General features: G+C 42.9%; 1 protein-coding gene across 3 annotated transcripts in view; it reads right to left on the minus strand.

Moving 5' to 3' along the window:
• Nucleotides 1–19544, minus strand: part of LOC115196999 (voltage-dependent calcium channel subunit alpha-2/delta-4) — a 75266-nt gene that overhangs the window by 35353 nt on the left and 20369 nt on the right. For all 3 annotated transcript variants that reach the window (XM_029758103.1, XM_029758102.1, XM_029758104.1), the window contains 17 exons: nt 15891–16041; nt 15537–15611; nt 12467–12556; nt 12208–12321; nt 11766–11978; nt 11058–11135; nt 10594–10749; nt 3502–3588; nt 2876–2947; nt 2693–2754; nt 2513–2580; nt 2380–2425; nt 2047–2144; nt 1710–1803; nt 1456–1548; nt 1090–1232; nt 342–413 (listed from right to left, as the gene is read on the minus strand). In XM_029758103.1, coding sequence (XP_029613963.1) covers nt 342–413; nt 1090–1232; nt 1456–1548; nt 1710–1803; nt 2047–2144; nt 2380–2425; nt 2513–2580; nt 2693–2754; nt 2876–2947; nt 3502–3588; nt 10594–10749; nt 11058–11135; nt 11766–11978; nt 12208–12321; nt 12467–12556; nt 15537–15611; nt 15891–16041 — 1712 coding nt within the window. The remainder of the gene's footprint in view (nt 1–341; nt 414–1089; nt 1233–1455; nt 1549–1709; nt 1804–2046; nt 2145–2379; nt 2426–2512; nt 2581–2692; nt 2755–2875; nt 2948–3501; nt 3589–10593; nt 10750–11057; nt 11136–11765; nt 11979–12207; nt 12322–12466; nt 12557–15536; nt 15612–15890; nt 16042–19544) is intronic.

A 19544-nucleotide genomic window follows, 5' to 3' on the forward strand; every position in this document is an offset into this window, starting at 1 on the left:
TTATTCCGGCTGAATATTTCATTCTAGCTATATTTGTGAGACAGGACATGAAAAAAGCCTATGAAGATGTGAAAACCATCACAGTTGTCACAGAAACATAGACTCAACACTAACCGTTGGTCTTTTAGGGACAAGACAAATGGAATGCTTCCCTCTCAACATGAGAACGTGTGTCAAACATTTAGCAGGAGCACCCCAGAGAGTACTGCTACCAATATGAACACTTCTATGTGTATTGAACACTTCAATACACAAAGAAGCCACAAGATGCATCAACGCCTCCAGCAGTTGTGTAAAGGAGCCAGACATTTCAGAGAGAGTAAAAGACAGCAGACGCTTACCTCCAGCCATGGCCGTCTTGCCTCCCGATGACACAGTCACAGCTGTGACAGCTATGACATACTTCGACGCCCCTGTCACAACAGAATCAACAATCAGTCTCACACCACCTCTGCAGTGGCCCCCCCAGGTCTGAGAAACACCCCTCCAAACCAGCTAGCTTCGTACAATTCTACACATTTTGCAATGGCGGCTTAGAGAATTTAGCATTTTTAAAGCTAATTTCCTGCTATTCTGCCATTTTTCCATGAGGCTGAGAGAACATTTAGCAGTTTTACGGCTAAATTCCATATAGATTCTATTAAATCACTAGACGGACTATGTCATAAACCCTTGAAGTTCCAGAATGGGTGGGAAATGGCAGCCATATTGGTCAGGCAGAAATCCAAACCAGTCTAATGAGAATGAATGGCAGTAGAGGCATTGTCCTGATTTTACTTATGCAGGAGCCCGTGGGCCCGTGGTACACAAGTTAACCTCTGACCTATTGTATGTCTGTATATTAGAGTTAGGGTCAATTCAGCTAAAATTCCTGCCAGTTTGGGTTTGATTATGACATTTCTCAATAGTGATTCCACTCAATTCCAAAATTGACTGGGTAGAAGACAGAATTCACTAGATCGGTGCCAGGTCGGCTTACCAACACCTATAGTCATTGTCACGACAAGTGTTGGTAAGACAGCACAAACAGATGTGTGACCAGGCTAGGAATTGAACTCAACCATGGATCACATGGTAGTCCTACAGTACCTGTCTTGTCTTTGTTGTCGTTGTCCTCCACCGGCATGTAGTAGAGGAATCTTCCGGGAGGGTTCTCCATGGCCAGACGGTACCACAGGGGGAAGTGGTCCATGGTGAACAGGTTGTCCTTATCCGCTGGAGTCAGGAACTTCCTTTGGAGCAGGAAGTTAAGAGAGATCAAATTCCTCGTTCGTATTCATTAGTGCACAATGTAGGAAAACGTTTTGCAACGCAAAAAAACATTGTTTCTTATTGGACAAGTTCAGGTAGTGCCTTCCTATTTCTTTAATTTGGTGCCTAGTGAATACTTCTGTGCTCAAAGGACACCGTGAATGTATAATATAATGTAGGGCTAATGTAGGTTCTTTGACTCACTTGGCGACCCTGGTCTCCATGCCGGTATATCTGGTCAGCCGGATGATGCCAGAGCGAGTTCCCAGGAAGGCTGTCTCCACACCCGCCTCCATCCTGAACATACACAAATACACAGATTGGTCTTCAATGCACTTAAACACACATGCACACACATATGCACATACTCATGCGCACACGCAAACACACAACACACACACACAAATACTAGCTAACATAAAATGACATTTGTGAAAAAAGTAATTATGTAGTCTTACCCAGATGCATTGAGCATTATTGCCTGCCAGTAGGCTTCTAAGGGGGCTGTCACCACAGCATCAAACAGGGTCTGCTGCAGCAGCACCTCGTCACCTGGAAGTCACAGACACTGAGTCAACATCAAACCTGACATCTGCCTGATATTATATTTGTTTATTTGTCTTAATAATAGTCTTTATTATCCCCATTTGCCGATGCCCTCTCAACCGCTAGTCTTCCTGTGGATCCACAAAAAAAAGGTTTGGATTTAGGGTTAGGGTAACATTAGCATTGGGGTTAGCGTTGAATAAATGGTTATCTTTGGAGGATGGAGGAGGTTGTAGAGACACTACTCACACTCCAGGTCAGGCTCCTTCCCCTGCAGGTAGCGAATGACAGCCTGGAGCTGAGAGTATTTGCGGTGGTGAGGGTCAATGTCTGTCTCACAGTATGTCCTGAACAGAAAGGATACAGTACGCCCTGAATGGATGAAGGGTTTTTCACTCCATTAAGTCCAAGGGCCATTAAAGGCCAATGAAGTATTACAGTCCAATATTCTATCATTTAGATTATTAGAGTTCAATACCCATTGATTTAGATTATTACAATCCAATCATTTAAGCGTTACACTCCAACAATCTATGATCTATAATATTATTGTCCAATTTTCATTTATTTATCCATGCTTACCACTCAGCGGCTATGGATAGATCAGGGGACGTCAGGTCATGCAGGCCTGAGAGGAGATTGGATGAAAACCAGTCAATAAACCAGATTGTTCTGCAGTAGATGAGTGGCAGAGAGAGTGGCCAATGGCACTTACCCTCTTCCACAGAGACCGTCCCCATGAACATCAGCTGTCCGTGACCCCTGGTCAGCACCATACCAAAACTGTGGAGGGAAATACATAAGGTACAATGTGGAGTGAGATGTTCAATGAATTTATTCAATCGAATAGGCCTTTGACTACATTCCACACCCACTAACCTAGTATCACACTTACCTGAATGGGGTGTCGTTGATGGTTGTGTAGAAATAGTCATTTGTTAAGAACATAGGCCTTTTCTGTTGTCAATAAAACATTTGAAATGTGTTGTGAGACAGTTGTTACAATCAACATTATTAAATCATTTTACATAAACCACTGAGCCACGTTTAATCTCCCCACACACGAGGTCTCACTCACCGCTTTGTCCACTGATGCTCTCACGTTTAAGGACAGAGTGCCCGTCTCCCCTTTCACCATGGCTGTCCTTAGCTGGAAAGAACAGACACATGAATTAACACAATCTCTGTTGAACTTTTATTCAGTTACCTTACCAGCACAGTTAAAGCCCAGAACAATACATTCATACCTAGAATAGGTACAGGTGTTCTACTGTATTGACTATATTAATTGTGTTGTCAGTGAATAATGTGATATAGTATGTACAGTATATGTGCAAGGGCGGACTTTGCTATGTCTCAGAGGTTTCAAATGAAACAACCCCACTGACTGATTTTGAATGCAAATGTGTTAAAAACAACTTTATATAGGCTGTATTTAAAAATAACCTGAAATTAAAATCGTACATAGAAAAAATATTTTCAATGGTCATTGCAGGTAATATCCGTGGGAAAATTCCCATTAACGGAATGTTTAAACCGGCCCCCAAATCGCTAAGCCCGCCCCTGTACATGTGTATTCCGTGTTTCCTTCCTGTTTTATACCCAGCCTCACTCATTTGTTGTTTTCGTCTATTGTAAAGCATCTTTGGGTTTTAGAAAAGCACTATAGAATATCTATGTATTATTATTACTGCTAATACTCACTGTCTCATCTATGTCCTCCCACTCCACCTCAGCCAGGTCCACACTGTTGTAGTTGGGCTTGGGTTTCAGCTTCTTACCATCTTTATACTGCGGGACAGGAGAGGAGAAGATGAGGAAGACAATATGGGGGAAAAGATCAAGAAGAGGACAGATAGAACCTCAGCTGTCTGTATGTGTGTGTGTTCTGTAAGATGAGAGGATCACTTAGGCCAAATGTGTTTAATGGCCATGTCTGTGACATGGTATCCTGAATCCAAAGGCTCCATGACAACCATCGGCTCCAAATGAAACAAGTAGGCGTGTTATTGACCACTTAACCTTGCCACCCAGAATCACATCTCATTGTTGCCTGGGAGGGACAAGCTGAAGCTGTCAAATAAGAAAGGCTTGTTTTCATTACCTGTTGCAAAACTATTTGCTACACAGTAAGCGCTCTATTCTATTGGCATCGCGGAAGTTCAACTTTACAATGTGATTGAAATTTAAAAGGCAATGTCCTTGCTTTAGTGGAGACTACATTCACGGTAAACGCTCCATATGTCAGCTCAAACGGAAATTACCTTTAGATTTCTATCGTGGAATCTGTAAAGCTGAGCAGAGACCTAAATCAAGGATAGTTGAAATCAGTGTTAAATTAATTAGGGTTAAATTGACTCTACTGGGAGTTACTTTAACCCTCGAGAGAGTGATAAGCTCCCTAGTGTTGATAACTGGAGTTCATTGGGATGCAGTACTTTTAACTCCATGAAGAGTAACCAGAGACAGGGAGTTGCATCTATGGAGTTATCCACAGATGTAGGAGGGGCCTCATTGTCATATTTCTCAGCATGCTCTGTTGCAAGTTGATTTGAACCTGCTGGATATCTCCTGCAATTTGGCTTCCAACAGAGATTAGATATCACATTGCAAACCACCAGAAATATTAAGAAATGTTGAAGTAAGGCTTTACACCCTTACAACTCAAATGAAGTAAAGAAATGTTGATTGTTAATTCAAAACAACACAGAAAATAGTAAAATGGAAGGGAGTTGATTAAAAACAACACTTAAACTAATAAAATGGCAATTGGAGTAAAATGTAAGCAACTCTGAGAGTTGGATATTTACTCAATTTAGTGTTGTTTAAACTCCAAAAATATCAACACCATGACCCGAGGAATTTTAACACAAAATAGGGGTGGGACCATATAAAACCCCAAATAGTGTTAAAGCCTCAATACAGTGCATTTGGAAAGCATTCAGACCCTTGACTTATCCATATTTTGTTACATTACAGACTTATTTTAAAATGGATTCAATTGTTTTTTTCCTTCATCAATCTGCACCCAATACCCCATAATGAAACTGAAATGTCTTATTTACTTAAGTATTCAGACCCAATGCTTTGATACTCGAAATTGAGCTCAGGTGCATCCTGTTTCCATTGATCATCCTTGAGACGTTTTAACAACTTGATTGGAGTCCACGTGATAAATTCAATTGATTGGACATGATTTGGAAAGGCATACACCTGTCTCTAAAAAGTCCCACAGTTGACAGTGCATGTCACAGCAAAAACCATGCCATGAGGTCAAAGGAATTGTCCGTAGAGCTCCGAGACAGGATTGTGTCGAGGAACAGATCTGTGGAAGGGTGCCATAAATATTCTGCAGCATTGAAGGTCCCCAAGAACACAGTGGCCTCCATCACTCTTAAATGGAAGAAGCTTGGAACCACCAAGACTCTTCCTAGAGCTGGCGACACGGCCAAACTGAGCAATCGGGGAGAAGGACTTTGGTCAGGGAGGTGACCAAAAACCTGATGGTCACTCTGACAGAGCTCCAGAGTTTCTCTGTGGAGATGAGAGAAACTTCCAGAAGGACAACCATCTCTGCAGCACTCCACCAATCAGGCCTTTAAGGTAAAGTGGTCAGACAGAAGCCACTCCTCAGTAAAAGGCACATGACAGCCCCCTTGAAGTTTGACAAAAGGCAACTAAAGGATTCTCAGACCATGGGAAACAAGATTATCTGTTCTGATGAAACCAAGTTTGAACTCTTTGGCCTGAATGCGAAGCGTCACATCTGGAGGAAACCTGGCACCATACCTACGTGAAGCATGGAGGTGGCAGCATCATACTGTGGGGATGTTTTTCAGCAGCAGGGACCGGGATCAGGATCAAGGGAGAGATGCATGGAGCAAAGTACAGAGATATCTTTGATGAAAACCTGCTCCAGAGCACGCAGGACCTGACGGGTGAAGGTTCACCTTCCAACAGGAGAACGACCCTAATTACACAGCGAAGACAATGTAAATAGTTGTGCAGCGACTCTCCCCTTCCAACCTGACAGAGCTTGAGAGTATGTGCATAGAAGAATGGGAGAAACTCCCCAAATATAGATGTGCCAAGCTTGTAGTGTAATACCTAAGAAGACTCGAGGCTGTAATCGCTGCCAAAGGTGCTTCAACAAAGTACTGAGTAAAGGGTCTGAATACTTACGTAAATGTGATTTCATTTTTTTTAAATAAATTTGCTAACATTTCTAAAAACCTGTTTTTATGGAATATTGTGTGTAAAATAATGTAATATATTTTAGAAAAAGGCTGTGACTTAGCAAAATGTGTAAATGTCAAGGGGTCTGAATAAATTCGGAATTAACTGTATGTAACTTTTTGGGCGACCTTGTCATGTCTTGACCATAGTAAGCTGTTATTTTCTATGGTAGAATAGGTCAGGGCGTGACAGGGGGGTTTTCTAGTTTCGTTTTTCTATGTTGTTATGTTCTAGTTTTGTATTTCTATGTTGGGTTGTTCTAGTTTTGTATTTCTATGTTGGGCTTTGTTTGGGGTGATCTCCAATTAGAGGCAGCTGGTCATCGTTGTCTCTAATTGGAGGTCATATTTAAGTTGGTGTTTGTCCCACCTGGGGTTGTGGGAGATTATATTTCAGTCAGTGTATGTTTCACCTCTGCGTCATGGTTTATTGTTTTTGTCATTCAGTTTATTTATGTATTGCATAGTTTCACAGTGTAAATAAAATGTGGAATGACACACACGCTGCATTTTGGTCCGCTCCTCCTTTCGACAACCGTGACAGACCTGACCAAATTCACATGTGTTTTATAGATCTGTCCTTCTCATTAAAAGCAAGTCTAAGAAGCGGAATACATGTTCTATGTGAGCTATTTCTATGCTTCCCGTTCTTAAGTATAGTTTTGTGTCTTTTTCTTTTTGGTTTTGTACACCAGCTTTAAACAGCTGAAAATACAATATTTTTCGTGATGAAAAATATATTTCACAGCGGTTTAGATGGTAGAATGAGTTTCTACACTGTACTTGCTTGTTTTGTCACAGAAAATGAAATTAAGCAAACTATTAGAATTTTAGAGTTGAATAAGAGTTGAATTAACTTTTGCGATTGTACTGTGTGTGGTGTGCACTAATGAATAGGACCCTGCACTGTGACGCTCTAGGTGTTGAGCATGAGGCTGTCACAAGACACTTTTTAACCATGTAATGGAATTAAAGTTCTGATCAACAACCAATCAGTGATCCTTTACAAAATCTGTGACTTGAACACAGAGGGCTCTATTATAACAAACCTAACACAAAGGTAAATCTTTGCACTGGCAGTAGCACTATAGGTCTGGAGGTGTCAGAAATATCTTTTCACAGGGGAATTATGAGCTCAATACCTGGCAGTGGCGTGAAAGGGCTGGGTTTTGATGAAAACATTTATTGGAGGTGTGACGAGGGTTTGGCCACTCACTGACCAATCAATACGTGTCATGGATTAATACTGCATGCCGTTGTCTCAAGTTCTGTAGGTTATTGACGGTATTTTCGTTGTCATCAACTCCAATTCGGCTGGGGGCAGGGAATATTCTCATCCGAGTCCATTATACTACAGTTTATTATACTACGGTTTATTAAATAGCATAGGCTACAGTAACAAGTAATAACTATATATAAATATAAAATACATCCAGTGTTTGCTCAATATGTTTGGAGAGTTGACAGTCAACATTGTTGAAATTGGCTTCAATGAGTATAGGCATGTCTAGGCATTGCACTGCTCCTCAAGTAAAAAAGACTAGGTTCCCATAAATTGTATTGTATGTGTGAGGAACGTTCTCAATAAGCAAGAAATAGCCTAGGCCTACCGTTGACATGGCGTTATATGACTGAATAATTGAAATATGTTTGGTGGAGCGCATCTTTGTAACCTGACAAGAAGCACACTTTGGAAATGGGGATGGATACAAGCCAAATGGAGTATGCACTGCAGGTAGGCCTATGTGAATTGTGAATAATGCAAAATAATGACGGCGAAAGCCTAATTCAGAAACCTTTTATGGACAGGCTCCTTTGCTAATGCATGGCCAGGACAAGAAATACACCCGACGCATTGCTGTTGAAACAGCATTCATTATAATAGGGTAAGGGTAGCCAAGGCTTGTTTTTTGATCACATGAAACGGTAAAAAAAGCAATTGTTACAGGAAAATAACTTAAATGTTTCTAAATAGGGTCACATGCATCAGCTCATCTCTCGTTCCATGATGAGCATATGGACATGTAGCCTACATGAGTGGTTTAATGTACGTCCAAAATAATAACAGGAGCTGGCTTAAATAATGTAAGCCTTCAGATAAAAAGGGGATGTCCGCTCACATTTTTGATGCTCCCAAACGTCTAACACAGCTTTGCAGATGCAGAGTTATTTGAAAGCAACCCTTTATCGATAGACTTGACTACTTGGCGAATGCATTGGGCAGGACAAAAACAGGAGGGTAGGCTATGCTTGGTTTTGAATCAATTGAAACTAATTGGGGAAAAACATAATTTTTTATGTTTCTAAATACAAGCTATATGGGTACAAAAAACACATCTCTATTGTTCCATGCACATATGGGCAGTGTGCGTCATGTCTGGATAGGCTGTGCTTCCTCTGTCAAAATCCATGCCATAACCAATCCCGTAACCGCTAAGACCAGCTATTGGTTGATCTAGAATATCCCCACCAGCACAGCCTGACGTTGGCATTTTGGTACACGTTTTTTAAGGACACACATCAGATATTGCCACTCCTCCCACCTCAGCGCAATTGAGCTCCTATGAGACAGGTAAATCCTGGCACAAGTGATAGAAAATAGCCGAGCGCCAGAGGAAATTGCCAAGGAGCATGCGTTTGACACTTGTGCTGGCTTGATGCCAGCTGAAAATAGAGCCCTGAGATTGTTGTGAGGTTAAACTGTTTGGACTGTTTGAGCAAGTCCATTGACAAAGATGATTGATGGAGCTGGGAAGAGCACAAACCGATCTGGGACCAGGCTAAGCTGAACATGCATTTCCTTTGAGCAGACATGGATTGATAAGAATTGTGGTTGAATGTGTTTTAGTTCATCAATCATTGTTGAATGACCTCCCACCAAAGGGCTGCATACATGGAGTAAGTCGTAGAAGATACATCTGCTGAGTCTGAGGACTGCAGACACTTGGCCAGACACTTTCCCTCCAAGATCTAAGGACTACTGTACTACTGCTACTGCAAATGATCAGTCAGTCCTACACCATGGCTTCAACAACGCTCAACAGTACCGCAAACTCTTTCTACATCTTTTTTTTCTGGCACATCGTTGAAGGGAAAACCTTTTTCTTTCTGATACTTTTCATTCTATTTTTCCTCACTCGGGCGATAAACAGCTACCTACTCATTGGATTGATGAGACTTAAAGAGTGCTTCTGGCAGCCGTCCTACACCTTAATCTGTTGGCTTTATTACAGCATTATTACAGCATTCCCTGTGTTGTACTATCTTCGGTTCCAATGTACTATGATGTTTGGGGTCCCAGCTAGTAACAGTGGATTTGGGCCGATTCCGGCTGAGAGTCGGGGGGCACTCGGCTGAGAGTCAGACCCGGCCGACGTCATGTGGCCCGAGTCTGGGCCGCCTCTGTCAGTATTACTTATGTCTAGGATGCGGGGATTGAGTTCGGGCCGATTCCAGTGAAAGTTATCTGTCCCAAATGTATTACTTGGGGCTCGGGCCGATTGGGGCTACTCTCTGGCAAATGATTACATGGGCTGTTTTATATAATTAACATTTCATAATTTATTTAAATACAATTTATATTTAAATGAAGTCCTGTGTAGTATTTAAATATTTTGATACGTTGTGCAAGGCAATTGATAAGCATGAAAAACTTTCTGGATGGAGCCTCGCGAGTGGCTTAGCGGTCTAAGACGCTGCATCGCAGTGCAAACTGCGTTGTTACATATGCTGGTTGTTACATATGCTCCCGGCCGCACCCGCCCGGGAGACCCATGAGGCGACGCACAATTGGCCCAGCGTCGTCCGAGTTAGGGGAGGGTTTGGCCGGCCGGGATGTCCTTGTCCCATCGCGCTGTAGCAACTCCTGTAGCGGGCCAGGCCCATGCACTCTGACACGGTCACCAGGTGTATTGTGCTTCCTCTGACACAAAGTTCTGGGCGTATGTACAAGGAGGCACGCAAGGCTGTTGTGGCCCTCTAACTGAACAAATGCCGTGCTTGTTGCACTGTAGCCTTCTACCTTTGCATGTTTTCACTGCAGCTGGTGCCAGTAATCTACCGTGTGTCCTGTGTACTACTACAAGAGCAAACTGTGTAATTTCCCTTGTCACAGCAAGGGAGTATCCTACATGTCACAATGATGGTGTTGCTCACGGTGGCACCGTTCATCAACTCTGTTGTCAATATGATCTGTAACCAAGTTCTGTGTAAAACAATGGAGACAGGTGGAGAGAGAGTGTTCAGGAGGAGGATGAGGAGGGTTTAGGAGTTACATCTTATACAAAAAGCAACAGTGTAAAAGTTTGTGATAATTGTTATGTGTTTGTTGAACATAATAGACCGACTGGCACTCTCAGGTAGCCTGAAACAAGTATTTGAAGGATTTGATTTGAGCCCAGGTTAGAGTTGTAGTAGTTTTTACTGTGGTAGCAGTACTGGTGACTGCAGTCATGTATATAGTCGTAGATATAGGGACTGTAGTAGTATTAGTAGTGACTGTAATACTATAGTAGTGACTATAGTCAGAAACAAGCACAAGCTCGACAGCAGCTGAACTCACAAGAGGTCGTAGGTCAGGGTGTGCCAGGATGTAACCGTTGTTGGTGATGAGGAAGGCGTAACCATGTGGACCCAGCCTATATCTGGGAGCCAGCTTCATGACCTCCAGCAGGGGGATGTCAGAACCCACCACACCCAGCAGAATCCCATGGGACAGCTGGAGGAGAAAGGGGGAGAGATGGGTTTATAACACTTGTAATGGCAACAACTACTGCAAAATGTCACTGCAACACTGCTGTACGGTACACACAGAGAGCTGCTTCATCTGGTTCAAACATGTAACACATACATTTTATAGCTGTATTTTACTACAGTTGTGACCTTGTCCCCAGGCTATTGGGGAAGAAGTGTCTGGTGCACGAGACTATAATTGCAAATTCTACTGTTGTTAATTTGATTACCACCATGCCACCACTATGCTTAAAATACATTTTGAGTTCTGACAAAAGTTTTTAGACCACTGACCGTCTCTTTCTTCTTGCTGAAGACAGGCATTGCCACGGAGGTCATGAGAAGTAAACTTTGAGCCTTTGTGGCAAAGAGCTGAAGGAGAAATGGCAACATGAATTATCTTTTGTTTATCCTAAACCAAATCAAAAAGCTGTTGGTTCTGGTGCTACTACTACATGTTCACTACTACCTGCAATAAAAAATCGCTGCACTAGAGGGTGCCATATAATTGCAGTTGTTGACAGCCTATCCTAAGCTTGGGAGAATGCATTCACTATTACCACAAAGACAAATCGGAAGAGGAAGGCACTAAAAGAGCGTCACTATTAGACAAGCTGTATTTCCCACAGTGGCTAGTCTCTTTTACCTCCTTCGTATTGGGCAGCTGTCAGTGTGAGTGAGTGAGTGTCAGGTCCGGTGAAAGAGGTGAGGTGAGATGAGAGAATGAGCACAGTAGCAGGACAGAAGACAAACATAGGGAGGACTCATGAACAACACAGTTACACAGAATGAATGAACTAATGTACTGTAACTGGCAGCACCCATGAGAATACAGCAGACAGTTGACTTTCAAACAGGATAATGTGAGGTGACAATCATGAGGTTAAATCAAATGCAACAACAATGCTTTGCCTTTGAAGCCCAAAAAGTGCTCTTCTGTAAGAAAGGCAGAATGTAGTTACTAGGCAAAGCACACTGGGTAAATACAGCTGCCGTACTCACCACAGAGTCCATGTAGGCCTCCGTCCAGATGATGTCATGATTGTGATTGATGACCATTGGTCGACTCAAGACATGAAGGTACTCCATGACATTCTCCTGTACGTCAGCCAGAGTGGAGATGTGTGTGTAGTAACCCTTGTTGTTGCAGGCTATCCACTTGGTGTTGTCTGCAAAGGTCATCTCTCTGCCTATAAGGTAAGTGAAGAGCCGCACCTGAAAGAGACAGTATTGGAGACTGATATTCAATTCAGTAAGTTCATTGAGTAAATACTGAACAGATTACATTGTAAAGGCCATTAGAGTAATGTCCTCTATTATAGATCTAGCTTTTCTGGGTCAGTAGGGAAATAGAGAAGTAGAGTACTGCAAATAGGTATTTCTGTAGGTCAAGTGGGTGTGTAGTTATTCATATAGAGTAAATAGTAGTTTTGCCCTACAGTACCCTGCGATCAGGCCAGTTGAACTCTTCAAACACGTCCTTGAAGTCCTCCATGGCTCCATCTGTGATCAGCATGATTGCCTGGTTGCACAGACTGCCTTGGCCCTTGGTCGCTGCCTGGGAGGAAGCACCACACAGAGGAAGGACTGATACTGGGCCAACAGCATTTGTGTGGAAGTATGTTTGTGTGGGGGGGTTGTTATGTATGTGATTGTGTGTGTGTGTGTGTGTGTGTGTTTGTGTGTGTGTGCTGGAGGCAAACCTCGTTCAGGATTTTGAACGATTCCTTCATGGCCTTCGCAACTTTGCCCTCTCCCTTCACATGCAGCTCATCCACCAGCACCTTAAAATGCTGGATAGTGAGAGAGAGAGAGAGAGAGAGAGAGAGAGAGAGAGAGAGAGAGAGAGAGAGAGAGAGAGAGAGAGAGAGAGAGTGAGTGAGTGAGAGAGAGAGAGAGAGAAAGTCAGCACTTTTTATGGTGAGAATGCAACGTGAAGTACAGACAGTTATCAATCAATCAAATGTATTTATTAAGCCCTTCTTACATCAGCTGAACATCAGCTGACAAGGACAAGACAGCACAGAGCAAGACAAGACAAGACAGGACATTGTAAGGTCAAATATACCAGTCCAGTTGACTGAATACCAAGGGAGTTTTTTATGGCCAATATGACCTGTTTGTTGTCTCTGGTTGCTGGCTAATAATCACTCTGTGACAATTTTATTAAATACACTATTCAAATGGTTTTTGATTAATTGATTGATTAAGAAAAAACTATAATGCAAACAAGGAAATGTGTATGACTGTATATTTGTTTACTTAACACACCTAGTAACTACACAGGCATGGTTAACCTTAACAAGAGAGAGTAATTATTCTAGGTCCTAAGGGTAACCATAGTGTGTACCTCATTCCTGAGGTTATACCCATTAATGTGCCAGAGGCTTCCAAAATGTTCCTGAGAAGATCTGGTTGTAGGATGTAGGAGCATATTTAAAACCCAGAAAAACATTAAAAGTGTTTAAAAGTGTCTGCTCATAAACCTATCAGCCCCAAACGCAAAGTCAATGGGCCTGTCTGCCTGTCTGTCTGCCTACCTCACTGCCTGCCTGCCTGCCTGCCTGCCTGCCTGCCTGCCTGCCTGCCTGCCTGCCTGCCTGCCTGCCTGCCTGCCTGCCTGCCTGCCTGCCTGCCTGCCTGCCTGCCTGCCCAGTCCTCACTCATTTTACTATATGTTTACTGCTATGGTACAGTATATGGGCAGAGAGTGATTGATTGACAGATTAAATATAACTTTTTAGGAGGTTATACCACTCACACATTGCACTACCTACGCACAAATCCTGCAAGCTAAAATCGTATGGATTGATTTATCAATACATTTTATGCACACAGTACATTATAATTCTGTATCATATCTAATTTTGTGTTCTGCATACAGTATATATATATATATATATTTATACACTGCTCAAAAAAATAAAGGGAACACTTAAACAACAAAATATAACTCCAAGTCAATCACACTTCTGTGAAATCAAACTGTCCACTTAGGAAGCAACACTGATTGACAATACATTTCACATGCTGTTGTGCAAATGGAATAGACAACAGGTGGAAATTATAGGCAATTAGCAAGACACCCCCAATAAAGGAGTGGTTCTGCAGGTGGTGACCACAGACCACTTCTCAGTTCCTATGCTTCCTGGCTGATGTTTTGGTCACTTTTGAATGCTGGCGGTGCTTTCACTCTAGTGGTAGCATGAGACGGAGTCTACAACCCACACACCTCAGGTAGTGCAGCTCATCCAGGATGGCACATCAATGCGAGCTGTGGCAAGAAGGTTTGCTGTGTCTGTCAGCGTAGTGTCCAGAGCATGGAGGCGCTACCAGGAGACAGGCCAGTACATCAGGAGACGTGGAGGAGGCCGTAGGAGGGCAACAACCCAGCAGCAGGACCGTTACCTCCGCCTTTGTGCAAGGAGGAGCAGGAGGAGCACTGCCAGAGCCCTGCAAAATGACCTCCAGCAGGCCCCAAATGTGCATGTGTCTGCTCAAACGGTCAGAGACAGACTCCATGAGGGTGGTATGAGGGCCCGACGTCCACAGGTGGGGGTTGTGCTTACAGCCCAACACCGTGCAGGACGTTTGGCATTTGCCAGAGAACACCAAGATTGGCAAATGCGCCACTGGCGCCCTGTGCTCTTCACAGATGAAAGCAGGTTCACACTGAGCACATGTGACAGACGTGACAGAGTCTGGAGACGCCATGGAGAACGTTCTGCTGCCTGCAACATCCTCCAGCATGACCGGTTTGGCGGTGGGTCAGTCATGGTGTGGGGTGGCATTTCTTTGGGGGGCCGCACAGCCCTCCATGTGCTCGCCAGAGGTAGCCTGACTGCCATTAGGTACCGAGATGAGATCCTCAGACCCCTTGTGAGACCATATGCTGGTGCGGTTGGCCCTGGGTTCCTCCAAATGCAAGACAATGCTACATCTCATGTGGCTGGAGTGTGTCAGCAGTTCCTGCAAGAGGAAAGCATTGATGCTATGGACTGGCCCGCCCGTTCCCCAGACCTGAATCCAATTGAGCACATTTGGGACATCATGTCTCGCTCCATCTACCAATGCCACGTTGCACCACAGACTGTCCAGGAGTTGGCGGATGCTTTAGTCCAGGTCTGGGAGGAGATCCCTCAGGAGACCATCCGCCACCTCATCAGGAGCATGCCCAGGCGTTGTAGGGAGGTCATACAGGCACGTGGAGGCCACACACACTACTGAGCCTCATTTTGACTTGTTTTAAGGACATTACATCAAAGTTGGATCAGCCTGTAGTGTGGTTTTCCACTTTAATTTTGAGTGTGACTCCAAATCCAGACCTCCATGGGTTGATAAATTGGATTTCCATTGATTCTTTTTGTGTGATTTTGTTGTCAGCACATTCAACTATGTAAAGAAAAAAGTATTTAATAAGATTATTTCATTCATTCAGATCTAGGATGTGTTATTTTAGTGTTCCCTTTATTTTTTTGAGCAGTGTATATTATCTACAGTAGGCTGATGGTTGTTGTGAGTGACACCTGACCTGGAATGCTCTCTGATCCACACTGGTCTGATGCAAGAAGTAGGACCTAGGCCAAGAGGTGGAACCAACTATGCCACACCTAGCCCAGAAGCATGCCTGGCAGCCAAGGGGGACACTCACTCTTCTCCCTCCATAGGGGTGTAATGTCATAATAGAACACTTTGAGTTGCTAGAGCCCTGCTGAGAGGCAAGGGCTCCGTGGCTTAGGTCCACGGTTTACCTGAAGCAGATAATGGACTTACCTCACGGTTGTCCAAATCAGCCTGCACCAGAGTGCCTTGGAAGCAGGGCTCTACGTAGCGCACGTAGTCAGTGTACTGCGAGGAGAAAAGATGACAAGGCAGGGTTGGCGTTAGCACGGGTCTTGTCAAGTCAGCCTGTAGTCCTGGCAACAGTGTACTGTAACAGTGTTGCAATCCAACAGTATTGTGCTCTGAAGGGTAATGTGTATAGGTGTGACGGTGTAATGGTGTTGTCTTAGTCAACCAAAGATCAACTGAGGATGGGGGTGAATCTTTCACATTTCAATCCATGGAAATCAGAAGACCCTGTTTGAGATTGCCTGGCCACTGGTGCTTAGTGGAGAGTTGACTCACAGCAATGACGTTGACAAAGTCGTTCTCCCCCAGTGTGTCAAGGATGGTGTTGATGGTGTGTTTGGCAATGGTCATCTTCAAGCCTTTCATACTGCCACTGATGTCCACCACAATGATAATGTCCTTTGGTGAGGTGGCAGCCTGAATATACCTGTGGGACAGGGGGAGAGAAACAGGACTGCAACTCTATGGTGTATGAGAGTGTTCTACCACTGCTACAGCTTTTGTGGTACAGGAAGTAGGCTCGATCTCTCTTTTACACAGCTTCATGAAAATACTCCCCATAAAATTCACAACCCGTTACATAACAATTGACAATTAAGTATAAAGCTAGGCCTGTAGTATAGGCACTGTATAACATCACAACCTCAGTATCTGAAAACCAGAGGCAGCTCAGGTCCCAGGACACCTTTTAACTGAGAGGAAAGATAGGGAGGGCAGCCATATGCTACCTAAAACTTATCAGGGTCATTCCACAAAATGTGTGTATTTTTCCCACCTGTGTTTGTGGGATATTGTTTTGTGTTTGTGCATGTGCACCACGTAGTCACGTTTCGTTGTTCGTTTATCGATTGATTGTTTTTGCTTAAAGTTTCACTTTGTAATAAATATGTGGAACTCAACATCCGCTGCGCCTTGGTCCCGTTCTTACGACAACCGTGACAACATATGTAGTATGTATATCTCCTAGATTTAGGACAGACACTTCAAAACCTTTTTTGACTGTCCATTTTGCTATTTATGGATGTGTTATTCAATGTGTTTCTATGGGTTTTAGTAGTAAAGGCCAAAATCAATATTTTATCAAATATAAACTGTATGTATATTTTTTATGCCTAAAGGGGTCCTAAAATTCAAAATAAATTAGCTATATGATCCATAGTATGACCATCTTAAAACAATATCATGTCAACTTAGCCCCCACCAACCTCTTAGACTCTAAATAATTAATGGAAGTGCCCTTTAATATAGACCACATGGGCAGCCCAATTATTTTGATCAATCACATCAGATCTTTTCACATCAGCTCTAATTCAGAGCTGATGTTTTCATTACATTGGGGGGATTTTATTAGGATCCCCATTAGCCGACGCCAATGGATTCCGAACACATACCGAAAAAAAGATATTACAGACAAAATACTAATTAGTGAATACAATATCAGAATTGGGCTGGTTGTCAAAACGTAGCCATGGAGAATTCAATAAATCTTATATTTTTATATAAATCAAGGCTTGCTTAAGTGCCAAAACGCAGCATTTTGACATGTCCTTCTGTGCACCCTCTGTGACTTCTAGGAAGTTTTCAACCCATTTGATCCCAACATTTCTCCAAGTTTTTACCATTATTGTAATGCCCTATGAGCTATTAAAGTATTTGGACAGTGACAAGTTTTGTTGTATTGTCTCTGTACTCCAGTACTTTAGATTTGAAATTATATAATGACTGTGAGGTTAAAGTCCAGACTGTCAGCTTTAATTTGAAGGTATTTTCATCAATATCGGTTGAACTGTTTAGAAATTACAGAACTTTTTGTTCATAGTCTCCCCATTTTAGGGGACCAAAAGTATTGGGACAAATTCACTTACAGTGGTTCCTCCTTTAAAAGTTGTGCCTTTATAGATACAGTGCCTTCAGAAAGTATTCAGACACCTTAACTTTATCCACATTTTGTTACGTTACAGCCTTATTCTAAAATGGACTAAATACATTTTTTCCCTCATCAATCTACACACAATACCCCATAATGACAAAGCGAAAACATGTTTTTTTTAATTCAATTTTATATATATTTTTAAAACAGAAATACCTTATTTACATAAGTATTCAGACCCTTTGGTATGACACTCAAAATTGAGCTCAGATATATCCTGTTTTCATTGACCATCCTTGAGATGTTTCTACAACTTGATTGGAGTCCATCTGTGGTAAATTAAATTTACCACAGGTCTAGGAGACCCCAAGGCCCAACAGAAGTGATAGGGGACTCATGCTCGCCTTCACATGAGACAGTAAATCAATATACATGTACAATAATACAATAATACATGGCCAAATCCCAGGACCTACCACATTAGAGCAATACATCCATGTCACTATATACTCTCTTTCCTCTGGCTGTAAAGTAAGGTAGTGTGAATGCTGTAGTGAAGTCAAACTCAATTTAACATATTATAATTAGCAAAAAGTAAATAAATAATGCTACTAAACCAGAAAAAAGCTTGCGTATAGATTTCACATAAACTTATAGAAAAACATGGAAAAACAACACGCAACACCTTTGTACAAGAATATGTAAGTAATGAGCTGCACTGTGAAGAGGTTATTGTGCATTTTCCAGTAAACTAATGGCAAATTGTCATTTCTTAACTGGAAACACTTGGTGCCACTAGCAATCTTGCCAGTAGCATACTGTGCCAAAACTGACTCCTCTGTTGACAACATGCACATCAATTGCTAATTGGCAGCATACTGTAACAGCTGCAGCCTATCAGAAAATTGCAGGCGTGGCTTTTCAGCTACGGAATGTCATCCTATTTAATGTGTTCTGTTCATAAAGACTAAAGGGAATCTTCACTGCCAGACACTATTTGGAGTGTTTTTTCAGTATCCCTACATATTTATAAATGATGAGAGGGTGTTTAACAATATAAACTCAGCAAAAAAAGAAACGTCCTCTCACTGTCAGCTTTGTTCATTTTCAGCAAACTTAACATGTGCAAATATTTGAATGAACATAACAAGATTCATCAACTGAGACATAAACTGAACAAGTTCCACATACATGTGACTAACATAAATGGAATCATGTGTCCCTGAACAAAGGGGGGGTCAAAATCAAAAGTAACAGTCAGTATCTGGTGTGGCAACCAGCTGCATTAAGTACTGCAGTGCAACTCCTCCTCATGGACTGCACTAGATTTGCCAGTTCTTGCTGTGAGATGTTACCCCACTCTTCCACCAAGGCACCTGCAAGTTCCCAGACATTTCTGGGGGGAATGGCCCTAGCCCTCACCTTCCGACCCAACAGGTCCCAGACGTGCTCAATGGGATTGAGATCTGGGCTCTTCGCTGGCCATGGCAGAACACTGACATTCCTGTCTTGCAGGAAATCATGCACAGAACGAGCAGTATGGCTGGTGGCATTGTCATGCTGGAGGGTCATGTCAGGATGAGCCTGCCGGAAGGGTGCCACATGAGGGAGGAGGATGTCTTCCCTGGAACGCACAGCGTTGAGATTGCCTGCAATGACAACAAGCTCAGTCCGATGATGTTGTGACACACCGCCCAAGACCATGACGGACCATCCACCACCAAATCGATCCCGCTCCAGAGTACAGGCCTCGGTGTAATACTCATTTCTTCGACAATAAACGTGAATCTGACCATCACCCCTGGTGAGACAGAACCGCGACTCGTCAGTGAAGAGCACTTTTTGCCAGTCCTGTCTGGTCCAGCGACGGTGGGTTTGTGCCCATAGGCGAGGTTGTTGCTGGTGATGTCTGGTGAGGACCTGCCTTACAACATGCCTACAAGCCCTCAGTCCAGCATCTCTCAGCCTATTACACACAGTCTGAGCACTGATGGAGGGATTATGAGTTCCTAGTGTAACTCGGACAGTTGTTGTTGCCATCCTGGTCCTGTCCCGCAGGT

Source organism: Salmo trutta, chromosome 7, assembly GCF_901001165.1.
Source record: "Salmo trutta chromosome 7, fSalTru1.1, whole genome shotgun sequence".
NCBI classification, from domain to species: domain Eukaryota; kingdom Metazoa; phylum Chordata; class Actinopteri; order Salmoniformes; family Salmonidae; genus Salmo; species Salmo trutta.